General features: G+C 38.5%; 3 protein-coding genes across 9 annotated transcripts; 1 reads left to right on the top strand and 2 right to left on the bottom strand.

The window, feature by feature from the left end:
* Positions 1-302: 302 nt before the first annotated feature.
* On the bottom strand, positions 303-6299 carry LOC4325393 (DNA mismatch repair protein MLH1). The gene is made up of 16 exons (XM_015794381.3): positions 5957-6299; positions 5661-5833; positions 5508-5580; positions 5284-5418; positions 5004-5214; positions 4532-4680; positions 4299-4397; positions 3577-3649; positions 3258-3390; positions 2872-2966; positions 2684-2792; positions 2271-2430; positions 1972-2133; positions 1581-1752; positions 1164-1312; positions 303-652 (listed from the first exon to the last, which is right to left on the bottom strand). Exons 1-16 carry the CDS (start codon positions 6191-6193, stop codon positions 608-610), a joined length of 2175 nt encoding a protein of 724 aa, XP_015649867.1. The 5' UTR covers positions 6194-6299; the 3' UTR covers positions 303-607.
* A 338-nt stretch (positions 6300-6637) lies between these two features.
* Positions 6638-10187, top strand: LOC4325392 (uncharacterized). 7 transcript variants are annotated; one of them, XM_066306810.1, is made up of 14 exons: positions 6638-6845; positions 6964-7004; positions 7109-7210; positions 7317-7390; positions 7486-7557; positions 7639-7667; positions 7735-7785; positions 8116-8166; positions 8689-8748; positions 8831-8913; positions 9270-9417; positions 9518-9568; positions 9713-9817; positions 9916-10187. In XM_066306810.1, the coding sequence occupies exons 1-14, from the start codon at positions 6639-6641 to the stop codon at positions 10045-10047; spliced, it is 1206 nt and encodes a 401-aa protein (XP_066162907.1). In that variant the 5' UTR covers position 6638; the 3' UTR covers positions 10048-10187. The 7 variants fall into 7 exon arrangements, with proteins under 7 accessions (XP_066162907.1, XP_015649975.1, XP_066162909.1 ...); XM_015794489.3 differs by having other exon boundaries at positions 6687-6845; positions 7092-7210; XM_066306812.1 differs by having other exon boundaries at positions 6687-6845; positions 6964-7008; positions 7092-7210.
* A 165-nt stretch (positions 10188-10352) lies between these two features.
* Positions 10353-14879, bottom strand: LOC4325391 (MACPF domain-containing protein At4g24290). The gene is made up of 7 exons (XM_015794403.3): positions 13924-14879; positions 13482-13720; positions 13095-13299; positions 12779-12847; positions 12511-12697; positions 11640-11806; positions 10353-11216 (listed from the first exon to the last, which is right to left on the bottom strand). The coding sequence occupies exons 1-7, from the start codon at positions 14185-14187 to the stop codon at positions 10521-10523; spliced, it is 1827 nt and encodes a 608-aa protein (XP_015649889.1). The 5' UTR covers positions 14188-14879; the 3' UTR covers positions 10353-10520.
* Between the last annotated feature and the right edge of the window lie 3160 nt (positions 14880-18039).

Genomic DNA, 18039 nt, shown 5'->3' with positions numbered 1-18039 from the left:
TGGTGCTATAGTAAACATTTGCTAATGACGGATTAATTAGGCCTAATAAATTCATCTCGCAGCTTATAGGCGGAATATGTAATTTGTTTAAATACAGCCAAAGTTTAGCAGAAAATCTTGGAAAAAGAATCTCATATTCCTAACTGAATGTGCTCACTTTTGAAAAACAAATAAGCAACGTTTTAGAATCGCATGTTCTTAAACTACGTCTACTCCATTAAATAAACAGATCTATTAATTGTAGGCATTGCCGATACATTACACTTCTGTAAAGTATGACAACGCGGTAAGTCTGATTTGAATTTTTGAACTTAGAAAATATACCTTTTCATTTTGGCTAAATAAATTGGGTACAACACACACATTCTTGATTCTTGTCGACCTGGAGCTAAGGAAGATCACTTGCTAGTAGAGTAGTAGACGCCAATGTTTGATCAGAATATACAATTGCTGGCATCGTTAACTTTCAATTCAGAAGTAAAGCCATCTTTCTTTCTTCAGTTTCTACAGACACTATCAAAGTACATAATACGGTGAAATTATACACATTTTCAAAAACACTCCATGAATCATGATCTTACTCTGCCTTCATTTTCTCACTTATGAGCTAACACCTTTCAAAAATCTTGTAGAGTTTCTCCAAGGAAGCAACCTGCATAATAAGTTCAAAATCAAAGTCAGAAATTAGCAGATGTTATCAACTTATCATCAGTAATTGTGATTCGTAATTCTACTTGTTAGAACATATATTCATTTCATTTCTTTTTATGTTTTAAGTTGCCTACAGAAAACTAGATGATCTTTTTAAAGTACCGTTACAAGTATGTGGCCTGGACTTCAAGACATTGCTGCTTCTAAAGTATCATTTTTCTGTTTGTGCAGCTAAAATTTAAATATTTTCCAATTTAATTTCTACTCCCTCCATCCAAGGTAGGCATATTTTGGGACGGAGGGAGTATCAAATAATTCACAACACCATTAGGTTTTTGAACAATATAATGCCAATGCTTGGAACAGTAAGCATAAAATTGTAGAAGCATGATAAGAAAATTAGGATGCCAAAATGAGCTTTTAATTTTAAAAGTAAAGTTTCAGTGGTTAAGCCATATCTATTTTAATTCAAAAAATAGAAGCACATATGTTTACTAAAGATCAGAAGGAACCTGCACAAACGTTCCATCTGTTGCCATTGACTTCGGGGGCTTGAGGAAAAGTCGCATGGATGGAAACAAGACATGCTGAATGGTCCACTCACGTTGGGCCCATGCTGCTTCTGCTTCCGCAAGAAGTTCTTGATCAACGTCATTTTCATCTGTAGTGCAGTTGGTATTTAGAACCACTAGCAGTTAACTTTGAATCAAAAACACATAAACTCAATGCTACAATTGACCATGAATATCTAGCTGTAGCATCACATGCAATGGAATCTTGTTAGATATGTTGTCAAATCCCATGCCATGCTATCTGACTGGGGGAAAATCCGTGTGCAGTTTGTCTACTAAGGTTACAGTTTGGCATATCTGTTCCGTACACACTTCAATGGTTCTAAAATACAAATATCAAGTATGCAAAGAGCTCACCTGATATTAGATCATTCTCAGCATGTTCATCAGCCATTGAATCTCTATTTTTCTTGTATAAATGAATGCCATTCCCAGATGGATTTGGAAGGATTGGGGGATGAAGTGCATAGAAGTTTCCTACAGCAGAAGCTACTGTTCTGAAGCACTCTTTCTCGTCATCCCAAGTAACCTGTTATATGACAGTAATTACAATTAACAATAAATAAAGATAGCCAGAATTGAAGGAACTAGTGTAGTCAAGCAAAATATTTCATGAACAAACACCTCTGGAGACTGAAATTAAGAGAGAAATAAGAATGGTATAACCTAAGAAAAAAGAGTTACTTCTGGATTCAATACGTAGTTAGAAACCATGTCCAAATTTAAATTAGTGAAAGAAGAAACCTACATCATTTCCTAAAGCCAACACAAATTCTGGAAGACGGTCCATATCAGGGGTGTACTGGTCCAGTACAACAGGAAGTCTTGTCAATTTGCCATCTTGATCAATGTGAATAGAAAAGTACTCATTAATCATCTCAGCATTTTCTTTTAGTATCTCAGTGTTTACCTGCAAACAAATAAATAATACATCATTAAATTATGTTGACTGCACCAAAAGTCCAAAGTAAAAACAGCGTGCAGATGGACAAAACAAAATTCGTCACAAGACTAACAAAACCTCAAGCAGTTGAGAAAATAGCTTACTTCTGCAATCTCCAGTTTCTCATCATCCTTTTCATCACTCATCAATTCATCGTCTTTCAGTGCCATCACCAGCAACTCCTGAAGTGGAGCTGGTTCACTGAGCTGAATAGCATTGAAGTTCCCAAAACGGCACAAAGCTTGCTGGTACATAAGTTCTTTACTGCATAACAGTGAATATACATAAGAAAAAAATACCAGAGTGGTTTACCACAGGGACAAAATTGATGCAATAGAGGTCGGTAGTTGCGAGAGGGCAGTTGTATATGATATGCATTAGACAGCAGTTTGATTATGGTGCGCTGAATAAAACTGTGATTCTGGTCATGTCAGATATTCTAAATTTATATGACAGAAAAGGCATAGAACACTAGTCAAAATGGAAATGGTGAAAATCAATGCACTGTTAAATTTACCTAATATTTACCACATTTACAAGGTATAAGCGGGTATTGTGTTGTATCAAAGCAAAGGCTTCATCGGCAAGTCCAACATATGTGCAGTTCTTGACAATGTCCAAAAGGCCTGAAGAAAAAATAAATAATTAGTCTAGAACAATGGAGGCAGGCACTGCAACAGGCACCGGGGAGTAAGATGAGCTTACCAGGATGGAAGCTAGAATCTATTTCCACAAGGAGCTCATGACGGCTTGACAAATCACCAGCATCTTTTTGGTTTCTCCTTGATCTTACAACATTTCTTGGAGAACATTGTACAAGTAGAACAGGACAAACCCAGTGAAAATCAATGAATTAAGATAATCCTTCTCACATCTTTAAATGGATTGTCTGAATTTTAGCAACCAATGTAATAAATAAATAAATTTCCAGCACTTCCAACTAAACCAGAGTAATGTAAACACCAAATTCCTCACATGAGGATGCATAGTGCACGTAAATAATTTCAGGTTCAGGGAACACAAATATAACTGAACAGAACAGAGAATATGAAAACGGTGAACAGTTAATAGTTTGCTAACAAAGCCCATACCTTACAGATACAAGATCAAATTTCTTTTCAAGATTTGAAGATTGCCCGTGCCAGTAGGTGTGCAATCTTCCAGATGGATTGCGTGGATCTGTTCTGACCATTTGGCTCACAGGAATTTTTTGAGATTTTGTTCCTGCAGTAAGAGATGGCTGGGTAAGGAGGCAGACTACTAATAACTTGATAGTTGAATATCCACCGTAAACTAATGTGCTAGTAGCACATGCCATATTTTTTACAAATTACAACACTGTAGCTCAAAAAGGAATTGATCTAAAAGTATTTTACCCAATATAATAAATGTTGAATAGATCTTACATACCAGAACCCATACTGGCCTCAGAAACCTTATCCTTTTGTGGGTTAGCTTGAGCAATCCCTGATAAGTTTAATGCCTGCAATGTACATGGAGCAGCATTGATGGGGACAAAGTTCGCATCATCATGAAAAATGCATTTGTAAATATTTTTGATGATGAAGATAAAGTTTATCTGCAATTCAATAATTGGAACTTAATGCCACAAGTTGATAATAAGCAAGTAATGTTTTTATTTCAGAGTATATTGTACTGGAGTTACATATATTAAAGATTATAAAATCCAGTATGCATGCATACAAACACCACTGGCACACCAGACACCATTTCACGAACACAAGGGAAGCTTTATTCAATCTAAGCTTTTCTTTTTCATAGAGGACCATCTAGTGACAGATCCTTTTCTTACGCGAAAATTTTGATGAAAATTAGCATGAATTTCACTATTCCAGCATAGTACTTGCAAGTATTTAGGAATGTTTATAAGTTAACGCAGTCATGCAGCTTGGAAGATTGCAACAGATACATTGTCCCCGAAAATAATGACCAGTCACACAATGAAAACTAAACAAACATACAGAACGAAAGTAACCCACAAGAAAACTTAACAGTTTATCACCCACAATAGCCTCATCATACTGATTTGGGTAGTACAGATGCATTGAAGGGAAATAAATGATGTATGCAATACAAATGCAGATATATAGTGTAAAATAAACCTGAAGTACCTGAGTTTGGAATATCCTGGTTGTATTAGAATTCATCAGTTTTTCCTCAATAGCATTTCTTATTGTTTCAATAATACGCTCTTGATTCAAAAGGCTAACCTGCAAGACAAAAGGGATAACCAAAAAGGCAATTTAGTGTTCTCTTAGTGGAAAATTGCAGTGCTCAAAATCTGAAAGAATAATTAGAAGTGTCCTCTCGAAAAATTCTTCCAAGGATGTGGGTCACAATATACCTCTTTCTTGGTTGGGTGTATATTAACATCCACGTGTTCTGATGGAAGATGTATGGACATGTATATGAAAGGTTTGGATGCTTGAGGCAATGTTGCAGAGTACACAAATTCAATAGCTCTTTTCAAAGCAGTACAGTCTACAAGCCTATCTGAAACATAAATATGAAGACAATTAATTGCTAAACCACAGAAACATATGTGACCGTAAAGAAGAGCTGTAAACTATGGTTAACCATAGATTTTGGGGGATTTATGCAGTTTCATATCAATGGGTATATAGATTTATTCCCTAGAAATTAACCACTTTTGACAATAATAACTCAGTTAAATGAACAGAAGCCAACCAACTTGCCAAACCTAACCACAAGCATTATCTACATGGGAAGTAGTGCACATGAGTTCTTATGTTCATATTAAACCATTAGCATCTAGAGTTTCACATATTCCAGTGAATGGAAACTATCTTTTGTACCATTTATGAAAAGAATCATTGTAATCTTCTTTGCCACATAATTTGCATTTGAGATGTAACCATCCATCTTGAAGATTGAATCTGCAGCATCCTCATATGAAACCTTTATTTCTATGAGATCACGAACGACAGAAGCCCCATAGACACTCCTGATAGCATCTAACCTTGAGGATGTACTTGCACTATGAACATCTGCTCTATTGGCTCCATGCTGTGACATAATGGGAGGAAAATGTCAACCTCTTCAAGTCGATGAGATAACACAAGACACCATATTCACCTTTCTGCAAGAGAAGGTAACGTTGATGTGATGGACTGCAAACCGACTGATGAAGTCTACGATCTTGGGGTAGTCATCATTGGAGTTCTGCAATGTTTTCTTGCGGGCTACCATGTTGTAAAATAGATTTTCAACCTGCAGAGAACCTTCTGTTGGTTACACAGAACAATACATTTCCAACTAATACAGCAAAAATTTACTTCATGCAAACTCAGTCGACTGACCATGACTTGAGTTCCTTTCACCGCAGCGCAAGGCTTAGGCTCATTCTCCATTACACCATCTCTGTAAGAAACCCTGGTACAAAATATGATATCACTCAATTAAAAACAACTTTAGCTTCGCGCACAAAAGTCCGAATCTGTTCAATGACTGACCTGTAGCCGTGCAATTGGCCTTCTGTTATCGTTGTCACGGTAACATGGCCAACATAAGTCATACTAGCCAAAGCCTCCCCTCTGAACCCCATCGATTTTATGGTCTGCAGATCCTCGTATGCAGATAACTTTGAGGTAGTATGCCTTTCGCACAATATTGCCAAATCCTCAAACTGTCAAATAAACAAAATTAGCTAAAACCATTCCTACCATTAGCGACATTGATTAGGGTTTAGGAGATGGAGAGTTGGGCGGTGAGGGTTTAAGAGATTGGGGGGATTGGTTTGGAAGTGTACCCTGATGCCATGGCCGTCATCGGAGACCTGGATGAGCTTGAGGCCACCGTCCTTCACCGCAACGGAGACGCTGGAGGCGCCAGCGTCGAGGCTGTTCTCGATGAGCTCCTTCACCGCCGACGACGGCCGCTGGATCACCTCCCCCGCCGCGATGCGGTTCACCACCGACTCCTCCAACCTCCGGATGCGGGGCGGCTCCCCGGCGCACCCACCTCCGCGCGGCGAAGGCTCGTCCATGCCCCGCCCTGCTCGATCTCTCGTCACGGCGGTTGGCCGGCGGTGAGGCGAGGGCAGCGACGTGGTCGGGACTCACTCGCTCGAGCGGAGGAGGAGAGGAGACTGCAAAATGTGAAGAGGGACAATTCTAGGAAGTAAATTGTAAATGTTACACTATAGTACTCCTTGAATTTTTTGTTTGTACTGTTTGGCTACTTGTCTTATTTAAAAATTTGTGTAAATATAAAAAAATAAAAAGTTATGCTTAAAGTACTTTAAAAGAAAGTAAAAAAAATAAATAATAATTCTAATTTTTTTTAAATAATACGAGTGGTTAAACAGTACAGGAAAAAAAATCAAAATCCCTTATATTGGGATGGAGGGAGTACTTCCCAATTTTCTCCCCTTCAACAAAAGGGTACAAGGTAAAAAGAAATAGTAATATATTCAGGGGGTTTTGTGCATAATGTCGAATTACCTGCATCTTGTCCGTTGGTTCTTCCATCCAACGGCTGGTGTCCGCTCCGAGCTCCCGACCACCGGAGTCGCTTCACTATCAGAGCGGCGGCGGCGGCGGCGAGCCCTCTTCTTCCCGGCAACCGCGGCGGCGGAGACGAGCGCGACGCGGCGATTCCCCCCAATTGCTCCTCCCGCTTCCGCTCCATCTGGACGGGTAAGCAACTCGAATCCCCACGATCTCGCTTCAGTCCGCGTCCATGGCAAATCAGGCGCTGATTCCGTCTCAGCCGCCCGGCTCTATGATGCGCGCTCTTCCTCTGCGTGATCTACAGGCTCGTACTACCGATGCGCCGTTGATTTCTGCAGGGCGCAGGTAGGTAGGCCGGAGACGAACGCCTTTGATTTCTCGCATCGCATCGCAGCTTAGTTAGTAGCGAGCTCACTGTGTTTCATCGGTTAGCACTTGAGGTTGTTTAGATCGGCCTGCGGCGCGAGCTCGGGAGCTGTATACATGGAGAAAGCGAGGTTGAGAGCTTTCCAGAGGGAGCAAGCCACGGCCAAGACATGTATGGTCTCCAGGTATCTTGCATTGCGTCTGGCTTCCTAGCAGTTTGGCTTAGGTTGAGTAAAATTTCACAGCGTGGGTTGTTGATTTCTATTGTTACAAGCAAGCAATTCTGTGCAGCTTTGCGACGGATTTTCTCGAGATAAGGGCCAAAGAGCCGTCTGTTCATGTTCTGGTTATTCCCGGAAATCCAGGTTAGTGGCACACTGAAGATCGGTGAGAATTGATGTGTTGCATTGCTCATGAAAGAGTATTGAGGTCATTGGAGAATCCTGTTGCTGTTTGGCAGGTATCGTTGCATTCTACAAGGACTTTGTTGAAGAGCTCTATGAGAACCTCGGTGGGCAAGCATCTATTACAGGTAAGTGTGGTGTAATCTATGCATTTTTTGTATGGACTATCTATGTGGCTTGCTGCTTGCTGATAAATTTTCACTATGCAGCGATTGGGCATATTTCACATAGCAAAAAGGTAATGTATAGCTTTGCTTTACCTGTTTACCTCAAGTTGCAGCTGATTTTCACAAAATTCATAACAGGATGCAGAGCGTGGACGATTGTTTTCGTTGCATGAACAAATTGATCACAAGGTATGGTATGGTATGATTCCATATTATATATTTCCGACTAAAACTGTGGTTTTGCATATCCAACTTTTGGTCAACCATACATCCGAACAAAAGAAAGAACACAACACCTCAGAGTCCCCCAAAGGCCTAGACCTCCAATCATGTTGAAAGCATCCTTATTCCACTCTCTCTTCCCTTACTCAAATTGTTCTGGAAATGATTTATGTTCTTTTATCTGTGTGGTTGCTGCTATAACACCCCCCCCCCCCCAACCAACCCTCCCTCCCCAATCCCCTCATCACCCCTGAGAAAGACACGTCTTTCTGGTTTAATCCATTTACATGCATGCAGGTCGATTTCATTGAGCAAGAATTTCAACATTCGGAACAATCATTAGTTCTGGTATGCCTTGCCTTCACTACCACAAGCCTTCTTTGGTTAAAGTTATGTTTTTATTTGGGTGCTGTCTGGATATTCAAGTACTTTTAGTATATACCATTATACATATCTACATACGATTTAAAGTTTAAATATTGTGATTCTAATTGACCTTTAGAAAAGGACAAGCCTCTGGTTCAAATATCTTCAGAATATGACGAGATTTGTGAAATCCAAAAGTTTTCTGTAGTACAAAATTTTATCGTTATTCCACTACTTGATTGCCTAGTCCAAGTTCATTAGTCTAGGATCGATTTTTTTTTTATGAATTTTGCTTTCACATGCACAATTCATCTTGGTTCTTTTGTGTATTTTGACATCACATCATTATATCTCCATTCATCACTGTAATGAGAAAATATTGCTCTGAGATCACGATAGTATTGTTATCTGTCCAAGTATGTGTGCTCAATACTTGAAAACCGTGTCCAAATTATTTTTCTGTATGAAGCCATTCACCTTGATTATTTCATCTTACTAATGAAGGTTGGTCATTCAATTGGTGCCTACATATGCCTGGAAATCTTCAAAAGACTTCAGAAGAAGGTATGGATACCTGTCCAAGTCGGACAATTCTTTACCGCAATGTGTTATTGCTTCACTTTCTGTGTTCGTTTCTCCTGGACAGGTGAAACTTTGTGTAGGACTCTATCCATTTTTAACACTCAACAAGAAGTCCATGAAGCAATCAGCTATTGGATATATTGCAAGGTACTGAAATGCTCTGGATAGTGATGAAGTTGTTTACAATTGTCAATATAGTCATATCCTGATAGGCTAAATATAGTCAGAAAATCAAGTGGTGCGACATATGGGAAGGCCAAACTTAAAGTTTGCCTGCATTTTCATTATTTATTGACAAATGCAACATATGAGACCATACATTATAAGTTGCTAAACAAAGTCTTTCAATAGGTATTCAATTAGTGTTGTTCATCTTTTGAGTGTTGTTTTGGACTTTTGGTGGTTAACTTTTGGCATGAGTTCCCAAGGGCAAAGATTATATTATCTAGTCCCCAGTTGACTTTCATTTTGCTTACATGGGTTTTCTCAACTGGGCATGGCAGGTCATCTCTCCTAAGTAAAGGGGTTAGCTCATTTGTTTCTTTTATCGGATCACTCCAAGCTTCAGTAACTAGGGGCATCATGAGAAGGTTACTTGGACCTTCATGGTCTGTAACGGCTGTCGAAGCTACATGCGGCCATCTCTTATGGGTGAGTTCTGAGCTTCACCATCCCACTAAGAGAGATGTCTTATATGTTTCTACTATCTGAAAATGTCTGAGACATTACTCCTTTATGGCAAATTGTGCAGTACCATACGATGCGTAATGTTCTCTTCATGGCAATGACAGAGTTCACGAAGGTGGTTTTTTTTCCCCCACAATGTTGGCATTACTATTTAAAAGCACAAGAGTATACTCAGTAGAGTAGACAACTTTACAACTAACATGGAGCCATTCTCCGTTTTACCTGTCTAGCTTTTCTTAACTATTTTAATGCATTCCAGCTCTCTGAAGAACCGGACTGGAATTTCATCAGTGCAAAACAGGACCAGATTGCATTTCTGTTTGATGTGGACGATCACTGGGGTCCGCTTGCACACTTGGAAGAGGTGAACAGATCATTTGCTATTCCAAAACTGCTCTTATTATTGTACTTACGATCCTGACCATCTTGCTTATGTTAACTTGTCGCTCCGAGAATTGACAGATCTCAAAGCGTGCTCCTGGGGTTGCCTTGTCTGTCGAAACTGAAGGCCATACACACGGCTATTGCTGCACGGAAGCTGGATCGTTTTGGGCTGCAGACTACGTGGCTAATTTGATTAAAACTAAATTCTGATTGGAAATTCAAGATGAAAATTGTACCGTAGTCAGACTCAGTATTTTTATCCTCCAAAGGGAGATAGTAAGAATAATGAAATAAACCGGTTGGATCAACCTCATCAATCACAAATTCACAATCGTCGTTTGGCCTGGCAACCGCACCCCGTGATTTGTCATTGATTTTTGTCTAATTGTTATTGGGGAAAAAAATCCTGAATTCCATGCAAAGTTTTTCTAGGAAATTTTGGAAACAATAGTCATCTAAGCTTATCAGATTCATTGCAGATTTGCAGGCAACATAAATAGCTGCAAAGGGATGGATGGTACAACAAATTATCTCACTTCATTCAACAAATTGTCATTGTGTTTGCAAACTATAATGTACACGAGAAAGACTTCAAGCTGCTAGAGCACTTACAAATGCTACGAAAATCCTACAACCTTGACCTGAGTTCTCACAGTTAGCTGCACATAAAACAGAATGATATTCTAAAATTCTTCATCGGGTGAAAACTCATCGTCGGGCGAATTTACTGTCAAGAGTGAGTATTTCACCCGCAGCGATATCTTGCCCCTCTCAAGATGCAGCTTTGCACCTGAAACCACCCAGTAACCTGGCAGGTCCTGCGGTCCACGCAACATCTCCGTTGTATCCACAAACCTGAGCAACTTTGGGGTCTGCACTGGAACAGGCGGGCCACCAGGGTACACCGCCGAATTGATGTTCACTTCGGCAGGGCGAGGCGCGGGCTTTAGAGCTGCTGTGGAGAAATGTGTGCTGATAAGTGTTGAGATGAGGCCTGATTTCTGACCCAGGTTTGGAGATCCATCCCACTCTGGGTTCTTGACAGAAGTGGCATTGCAGACTTTGGAGAAATGAAGGCGAAGGAAGAGTATTTTCTTGAAACCATGGCTGACTACTTCCAGATGTGCCCCTGTGACAATGGAGGAATCATCTGAATCAACTGGTGCGGTGCAGACATGGGAGAAACGCTTCCATGAACCAATCGGTTCGTAGTATTTGCGGATCTCTGCTTCTGGAGTTTGGGGATTGTAAGTGTCGTCTTCGAGCTGAATAATCTGAGGAAGAGAGCAGAGATGCTGGAGATGGATAGCTAGTTTGTTGCTCTTCTGTCCCTCAAGAAACAACCGGAGTCCTGTAACAGGTCTTTTGCCCACATCAACCTGCACCAAATTTCAAAAATATCTCAAATGGCAAAAACAAAACCATAAACGAAAATGTAGTCGGAGAAGTATTCTTAATAAGAAAGTATAATTGTCATTGCAACAGACGGGCACACTGCTAGTTGTTAAGGCTATTGGTATCATTCGTTTCTAGTCGAGAATTTCAGTGTTCATGTTTTTTCCCTTTGAACTACCAGGTATTTTAAGTGAAAGGCTTAAGCACTACAAATCATTTTCACAAAAGGACATGATTTGACACATCAGTGGTTTTTTCTCTGCAACATGCAAGCTGACTTATGGCTACTTTCCTATGGGAATAAACAACATGTTTCATTTATGTAACTATGATACAGAGAATATGAATAAAACTAAAGAAATGTCAACAAACACTGTTCAATTACGTAATAAAAGAATTCCACATACCATGTTGGTACAAACGTATAGCTTTGGACCAATTAAATTTACTGGTAAAGATGCACTGCTTTGTCTTTTCCTCTGAGGACCCAGAGGGAGGTCACTGTAGACAGGTGCCCACTGCCTTGGAAGCTGAAACTCTAAAAACTGGTGCAATTCCTCAACTCGCGGCTTATCTGCACCAGAAAAAAAAAAGGTATCACCTAACTGTTTAACATTGCTTTCAATTCTCTGGCCCAATGCCACTGTTTGCTAACTAGAATTCTTATGTTTGTGACAACGTTATGATGGTGACTTTTCCTAAAGGAAATCATATGATGGTGACCTATAACCTACAGGCTTGCAATCCAAACATTGCAGAAAATTTAGGATTACTTCAATAATTTGCAACCACTTATTTTTCTTCTTCTGAACCTCCTTAGCAGAGAATGCCTGTTTTTTAGTTGTACACTCGCACAAAACATGATCAATAACACAGCCATACAGTTGGAAGCTAATGATGTGCCACAAACTATACCAGGTGTTATTTGACACATAGGGAATGAAGCTAGTGAACGAAGATACAAAGAAGTACAACGTTATAGAGCTATTCCCCCAGAAGAACCTTCTTTACATAGAATCTCTAAACTAAACAACATGAAGTATTTTTTTCCATGGAAGAAGTCAGCTATCTTTCTGTCCTTATAAAACATAATTATTTTTCCTAACTCTAGATATTACCATAAATTATAAAAAAAGGAATAAGCAGCTGAATGTACAGAAAAAAAATAGTAACACAATCACAGAAGTGCTTCATGTTAATTGTTAACTAAGAAAGGGGTAAGCAGATGAAATATGATGGATGAATCTGTACTCTAGAAGATTATGAATTCACACTTACACCGAAGGTACAGATTAATTGCATGGTTCAAAAATCCACAGCCAGGAACTCCATTCAACAGTGAAGTAATAGGTATGAAGGACATTGAGATAACATCAGGTTCTGCCTGAACAGTATTCAGCCACTCGCTATGAGAAATGATATCTTTATCCCTTCCACCTCTTCGCTTAGGCATCATTACCAACTCCTGAGGTGATCAAAACTTATAAATAAGATCATAAGACTTTATATGAACAGAGAAAAATGGTATCAACACAATGACCTATACCTCATTAGAAGAGTAAGAATTTAATGGATTGGACTCCACAAATCTCAGTCGTTGCTCTCTTGCTTCAACCTGCACAGCATGTAAAAACTTTCAATGTAAGTCTTAGAAGAGAAAAGGTTACAAAAAAAAGTGAAGGTGACCCATCACCCTTATCAAAAGGAGACAATATATGTCTGCCAGAAAACAGTAAGATTTAAATTACAATTAACCTACACATACAGAGATGAGAATAATTACAGGTGTGATAGATCACTAGAGATGCTGTCAGAGTACAGGAAAATATAACGCAAAGAATGTTTAGAGGCTTGGTAAACACCTTATTATCTTTAGCGTATGAATCTGCCAAACTAATGTCAGAGTGCCCATTTGCATCAAGAAATCGCTGGTCTGACATCTCTTTCAATCGTTTTTGAACATCAACAGCTTGCAAGCTTGACGAGTGCTGTTGCTTTAAATAAATTACATCCTTTCCTCCCATTTTTACACCAACGACTATATGAGTCCCAAATTTTTTAATAAACCTGTAAGAGTATATTGACAAATGAGTCAGATAAGATCAGAACAATTCTGAAAAAAAAAATCAAAACATGAAAAAGAAAAGCTAACAATATGACTTTCCTGAAGGATAAGACCACTAATTGTTTATGTTAATTCAAATCAACCATGCTTTAGGTATGAATGCAGATACAAATATGTGTCTAACCTTGCTAAGGCAGCAGGTTCCCATGTTGATGGAACAGCCTGCTTAACATGATCCTTTAGTATTATATGTGCCTTTGAGAGTGCAACAGTGTATAGTGTGATACACCAACCATCAAAAGCAAGTGATTTGGTAATAGAAGCATCTTTCTGCCAGCACCCAGTAAATTCAAACATCGCATTGAAAAATCCAGATGGAATTTTTCCAGACAATGATAGCTCCCGGTTGAATTGTTCAGACATCTGCAAAATATTTCATAACTTGAGTAACTTGGGGAAGGTTGCAAGCGTGAATATTACTTCTTACAGATGTAATCCTACTCTTCTACTTAAATCCATGACTAATAAGATCAAGATAGTAAGAGTTCACCGTGACTAATAACAATACATTTACATAGCATTGTAATACAGCATACACTAGAACTTAATGGGCATAGAAAACATACCTGCTGAAATGATAAGACGTCAGAGCGGAACCGCATACGCTCCCCTTTATCGCACTTGATTGACTTAGACACACCAGTAACCGTCAGATTACCAGGGAGCACAATATCCTGAACCTTGTCATGGTCGAGCTCAATGAGCAGCGGATCAGGCGAACCACGCTGCTTGCAGTTTTTGAGACGGATATCATTAGCAATGTCGTAGCCAAGACCAATGGACCGTATTGCAGATTCTGAAACACTTTGCAGCTTTGCTTTATGCGCCATCTTTTATCATACAACGATCATAAATCCCAAACCTTGCTGATCAAGAGTTGAAAAGACAGCCAAAATTTTCCCTTTTTGCCGATGAGAACCTGCCGTAGAATCACCAAACACACAATCCTTTTGCAGTTGAAATGGTCAAGGATCAAGTATTCCTTCTTCCCCAACTGAATCAACTAGAAATGGAAGCGAAATACCACTACCTAACAATCTGGAGCCGAGTTTATCCAATAATTCCAAAGTAATTTTGCCGAATCTAAGAGGAAACAAGGGGAATCTTTGAGTTCTCTTGCTACTCTCAAACCCACATCAAACCAAAACACCAGCGGGGACAGCTAATATCGAGACACTCTGAACTGAAGTATAACCAAATCATAGGCCCGACCAGATCAAATTCCCTACAGATCTCCACGATTTTCTTTGACAAGCTACGAATTCCACCAAACCGGGTAAAGAAATTAAAGAAACGAGCTCCTAAATTCAGGACCAGCAGAAGCCGAGCAAAGGAGAAAACAAAAAAAAATTCTCAGAAATACTCCCACGGCAGGAAGGGCCGATCAGGTCACGGATTCTCGCGCGCGGCGAGCGGCCGGATCGCGGCGGAAACCGCGGGGGAATTCGGCGAACGCGAGGGAGAAGGGGGGAGGAGAGGAGTAGGAGACGTGTAGTGGCAGGATGAGGTAATTTTGGCTCCTGACTCTTCCTTTTTTTTTCTTTTGCTTTCTTTTTGAAAGGCTTTTGTTGCTTCGAGTCCCTTTTGTATTTTTGGTTTGGTCAAATTTGAGGTGGTAGTTGGCAGGCAGGTCCACCTGCAACTTTTTTATTTTTGTTGACATGTGTCTCATCTCATTGTCTTTTCCTCTCATTTTATGCTTCATATTTTTTTCCCCTCTACTGAACAATCAACAGAAAACTCTGGCATTAGATCAGGGTTACCAACCACTACCAAAAGCTGGACCAGATTGTTTTTTTTTTAAAAAAAACACGAAAACCGTTTGAAAATTGTTGGTTACCGATGAAATCATACCAAAATTTGCGAAAAAATTAAAATTCAATTTGATTTTTTTCACTTTCATTGGGAAATTGAATCGCTTGTGTTTTAGAATCCGCCTCATAAGTCTGGTTTTTAGAAAACCAAACTTTTTCTCTTATAAACCTCAAGCGAGATGTGCATTAAAGAAACAATATAAACATATGTCTAAGTTATTAAACATACATGCGCACCATATCTCTATAAGTATCTCCAAAAGATTGGACCGGTGTAACTTTGGAAGGATTCTAATGGATTTAACTTATTAAATATTCACGAGAGAATCTATTCTATGCCACTGAATTTATTCGAGTTCAACAATTTACCATCGATATTGTCTCTTTCTATAATATACCGACGACTTTATCAATTGTTCTACAATATACTATTGTTGGGCTTTTTCCAAAAATACCCAAAATACCCTTAGAGACATACAAGATTAACAATTGATTCATCTAATTATAAGTTTCAAAAAAATATGAAAATTTTTATGTGACCTCGTTACATAAAATGGAAGTTTGTATACATGTCTCAAGTTTTTTCTGGTATATTTAGTTTTTAGAAAAATAATATTTTTATGTGGTATATGAGAGAAAACTTGCTCATATGAGAGATAAAAACATCTTATGTAGTGTATGAAAGATGATTTATATTAAAAACATCAATAAAAAGTATTTTATATAGCATATAACAGATAAATTATATTTTGTTAAAAAATATAAATGTAAAAAACTTCAAACTTCAAACTTTCATATTGTGTAAGGAGGCCACATAAAATTTTTCATATTTGTTTTAAATTTTTCATATTTTGGGTATTTTTAAAAAGAATATACAGCCCAATAACGTATTATAGAACAGTTGTTGGAGAAATGAACGGGACCAATAACTCATGAAAATCTTTATTTTTACTTTCATTCAACTCTTGTGGGAGAAATGAATAGGACCTCAGTGTAAGTATATGCATGTGAGGACACATGCTTATATGGTGGACTATTTTCCCTCAATCTTCCCCGGTAGGCCGGTTCAAGGGTATACAAAGAGAAATCTTTTACGGCGACCGATCAGCAAGCATAATGCATGCCAACCTCTACTCTCGAGGAAAACGATGGATTTGTCGCAATGTCCTGCTAATTAATTAGGCAGTACTCACTCCCGAATTATTATTATCATTTAATTTTTTTAATATTTAATTTTAAAATATCATCTTTTAAAAATTTATTTTCAAATCTAAAACTTTTAGCCACCTCACCCCGCCTAATATAGCAAAAACAACATGGCCACGTCATCTACAGTAGACGTGCCATCGGTTTTTTTATATCATCAAAGATTAGCGTGTCCAAAAGGTTTACATCTAGAAATAAGTTTTTGATAGTTTACTTTTAAAATTAAAAATGTTTAAAAAATAGAGAAAAAAATCTTATATTGTCTCTATATCTTAAAATGATTTAAGCCATTCCAGTTTTTTTCCCAGTGAAAGCCAATTCAAATTTGATTGTATATATACCGAAAAATGTACATATTAATGACACCAAATAGGTATAATATGGATATACTACATATTTCATGAAATGCTGTAACACCTGTTTGATATAATTTATTTATAAATATGGTTAGTCTGAAATGATTAATTTGATTTAAGATAAAAACTAAAATGACTTTCTTTCGTTTTTTGGACGGAAGGAGCAAGTTAACAAGGGTCGATACTCAATTGACGATGAACTTTCTTTATGAAAGCAAAACAATGATCGGATTGTTTTGATTTTTTTTTGACTAAAGGATTGTTTTGATTTTGCTCGACCACGAACAGGCACTGTACACAAATTTGCATTCAGGTAAGTTTTCTCAGAATTGCGACTAATCAACATGCCACATGCCAAAAAATGCATGACCACCCGTGTCTCTCTAGCCTACGACCGCTGCAAATTGCTGGCTGAAGCCGCCTAAAATTCAGTCAGAGACTGACAGCTTACGCCGACTAATTACTTTTCTGAACGAGTCAGAACGAATCACTTAATTTCGCAGCGGCATGCAGCGATCGAACCTTCGTTTAGACAGTATTTCTCCAAGCACCGATCGAGATCAACGTATGATCCAATCGAAGATCAAGTCGTCGAATTTGCCGGATTCATGGTGAAACCGACCTTTAGGTGTGTTTAGTTCACGCAAAAATTAGAAATTTGATTGAAATCGGAATGATGTGATGAAAAAGTTGAAAGTTTGTGTGTAGAAAAGTTTTGATGTGATAGAAAAAATAGAAGTTTGAAGAAAAAATTAGGAACTAAATCAGGCCTTAGTTAATTTTGGCCCAAAAGAAGAGTCACGACTCACGAACGAAGAATGGTATGCGAAAACAAGGCGGAGAGAAGGAAAACACTCCCAATATTTATGGTGCCTTATCATGAATTCGTGCTGATCGGAGTTGCGTTGGCATAAACATATCTGGCTAATTACGTTGTGTAAAAAAAACTTCTTTTCTTTTAATATATTGATGCACGGCAATTATTTTACGTGCTGGCGAAAAAAATTCTTAACTGAAAATCCATCAAAACTTTCCAGTGACCTGTAGCCGTTACTTAATCTGTCATCCTCGTCCACGTAAAAAGCTATTGCTCCCTCTGTCCCTAAGTATAAAGAATATTGGTTAGATGTGATACATTCTAGTACGATGAATCGACATTGAAACATATTGCTAAGCGTGGACATCATGAAGTGTCACATCCAACCAAAATTCCTTATATTTAGGGACGGAGATAATATTACTGTACAAGCTACCATTGCTAAGCTGCACTGTAAGCCTGTAGACATGGCGACTGTTGCTGTCGTGG

Source organism: Oryza sativa, chromosome 1, assembly GCF_034140825.1.
Source record: "Oryza sativa Japonica Group chromosome 1, ASM3414082v1".
Taxonomy (NCBI): Eukaryota; Viridiplantae; Streptophyta; class Magnoliopsida; order Poales; family Poaceae; genus Oryza; species Oryza sativa.
Note: the sequence above shows the minus strand (reverse complement) of the source record. Positions and strands in the feature narration are given on the sequence as shown.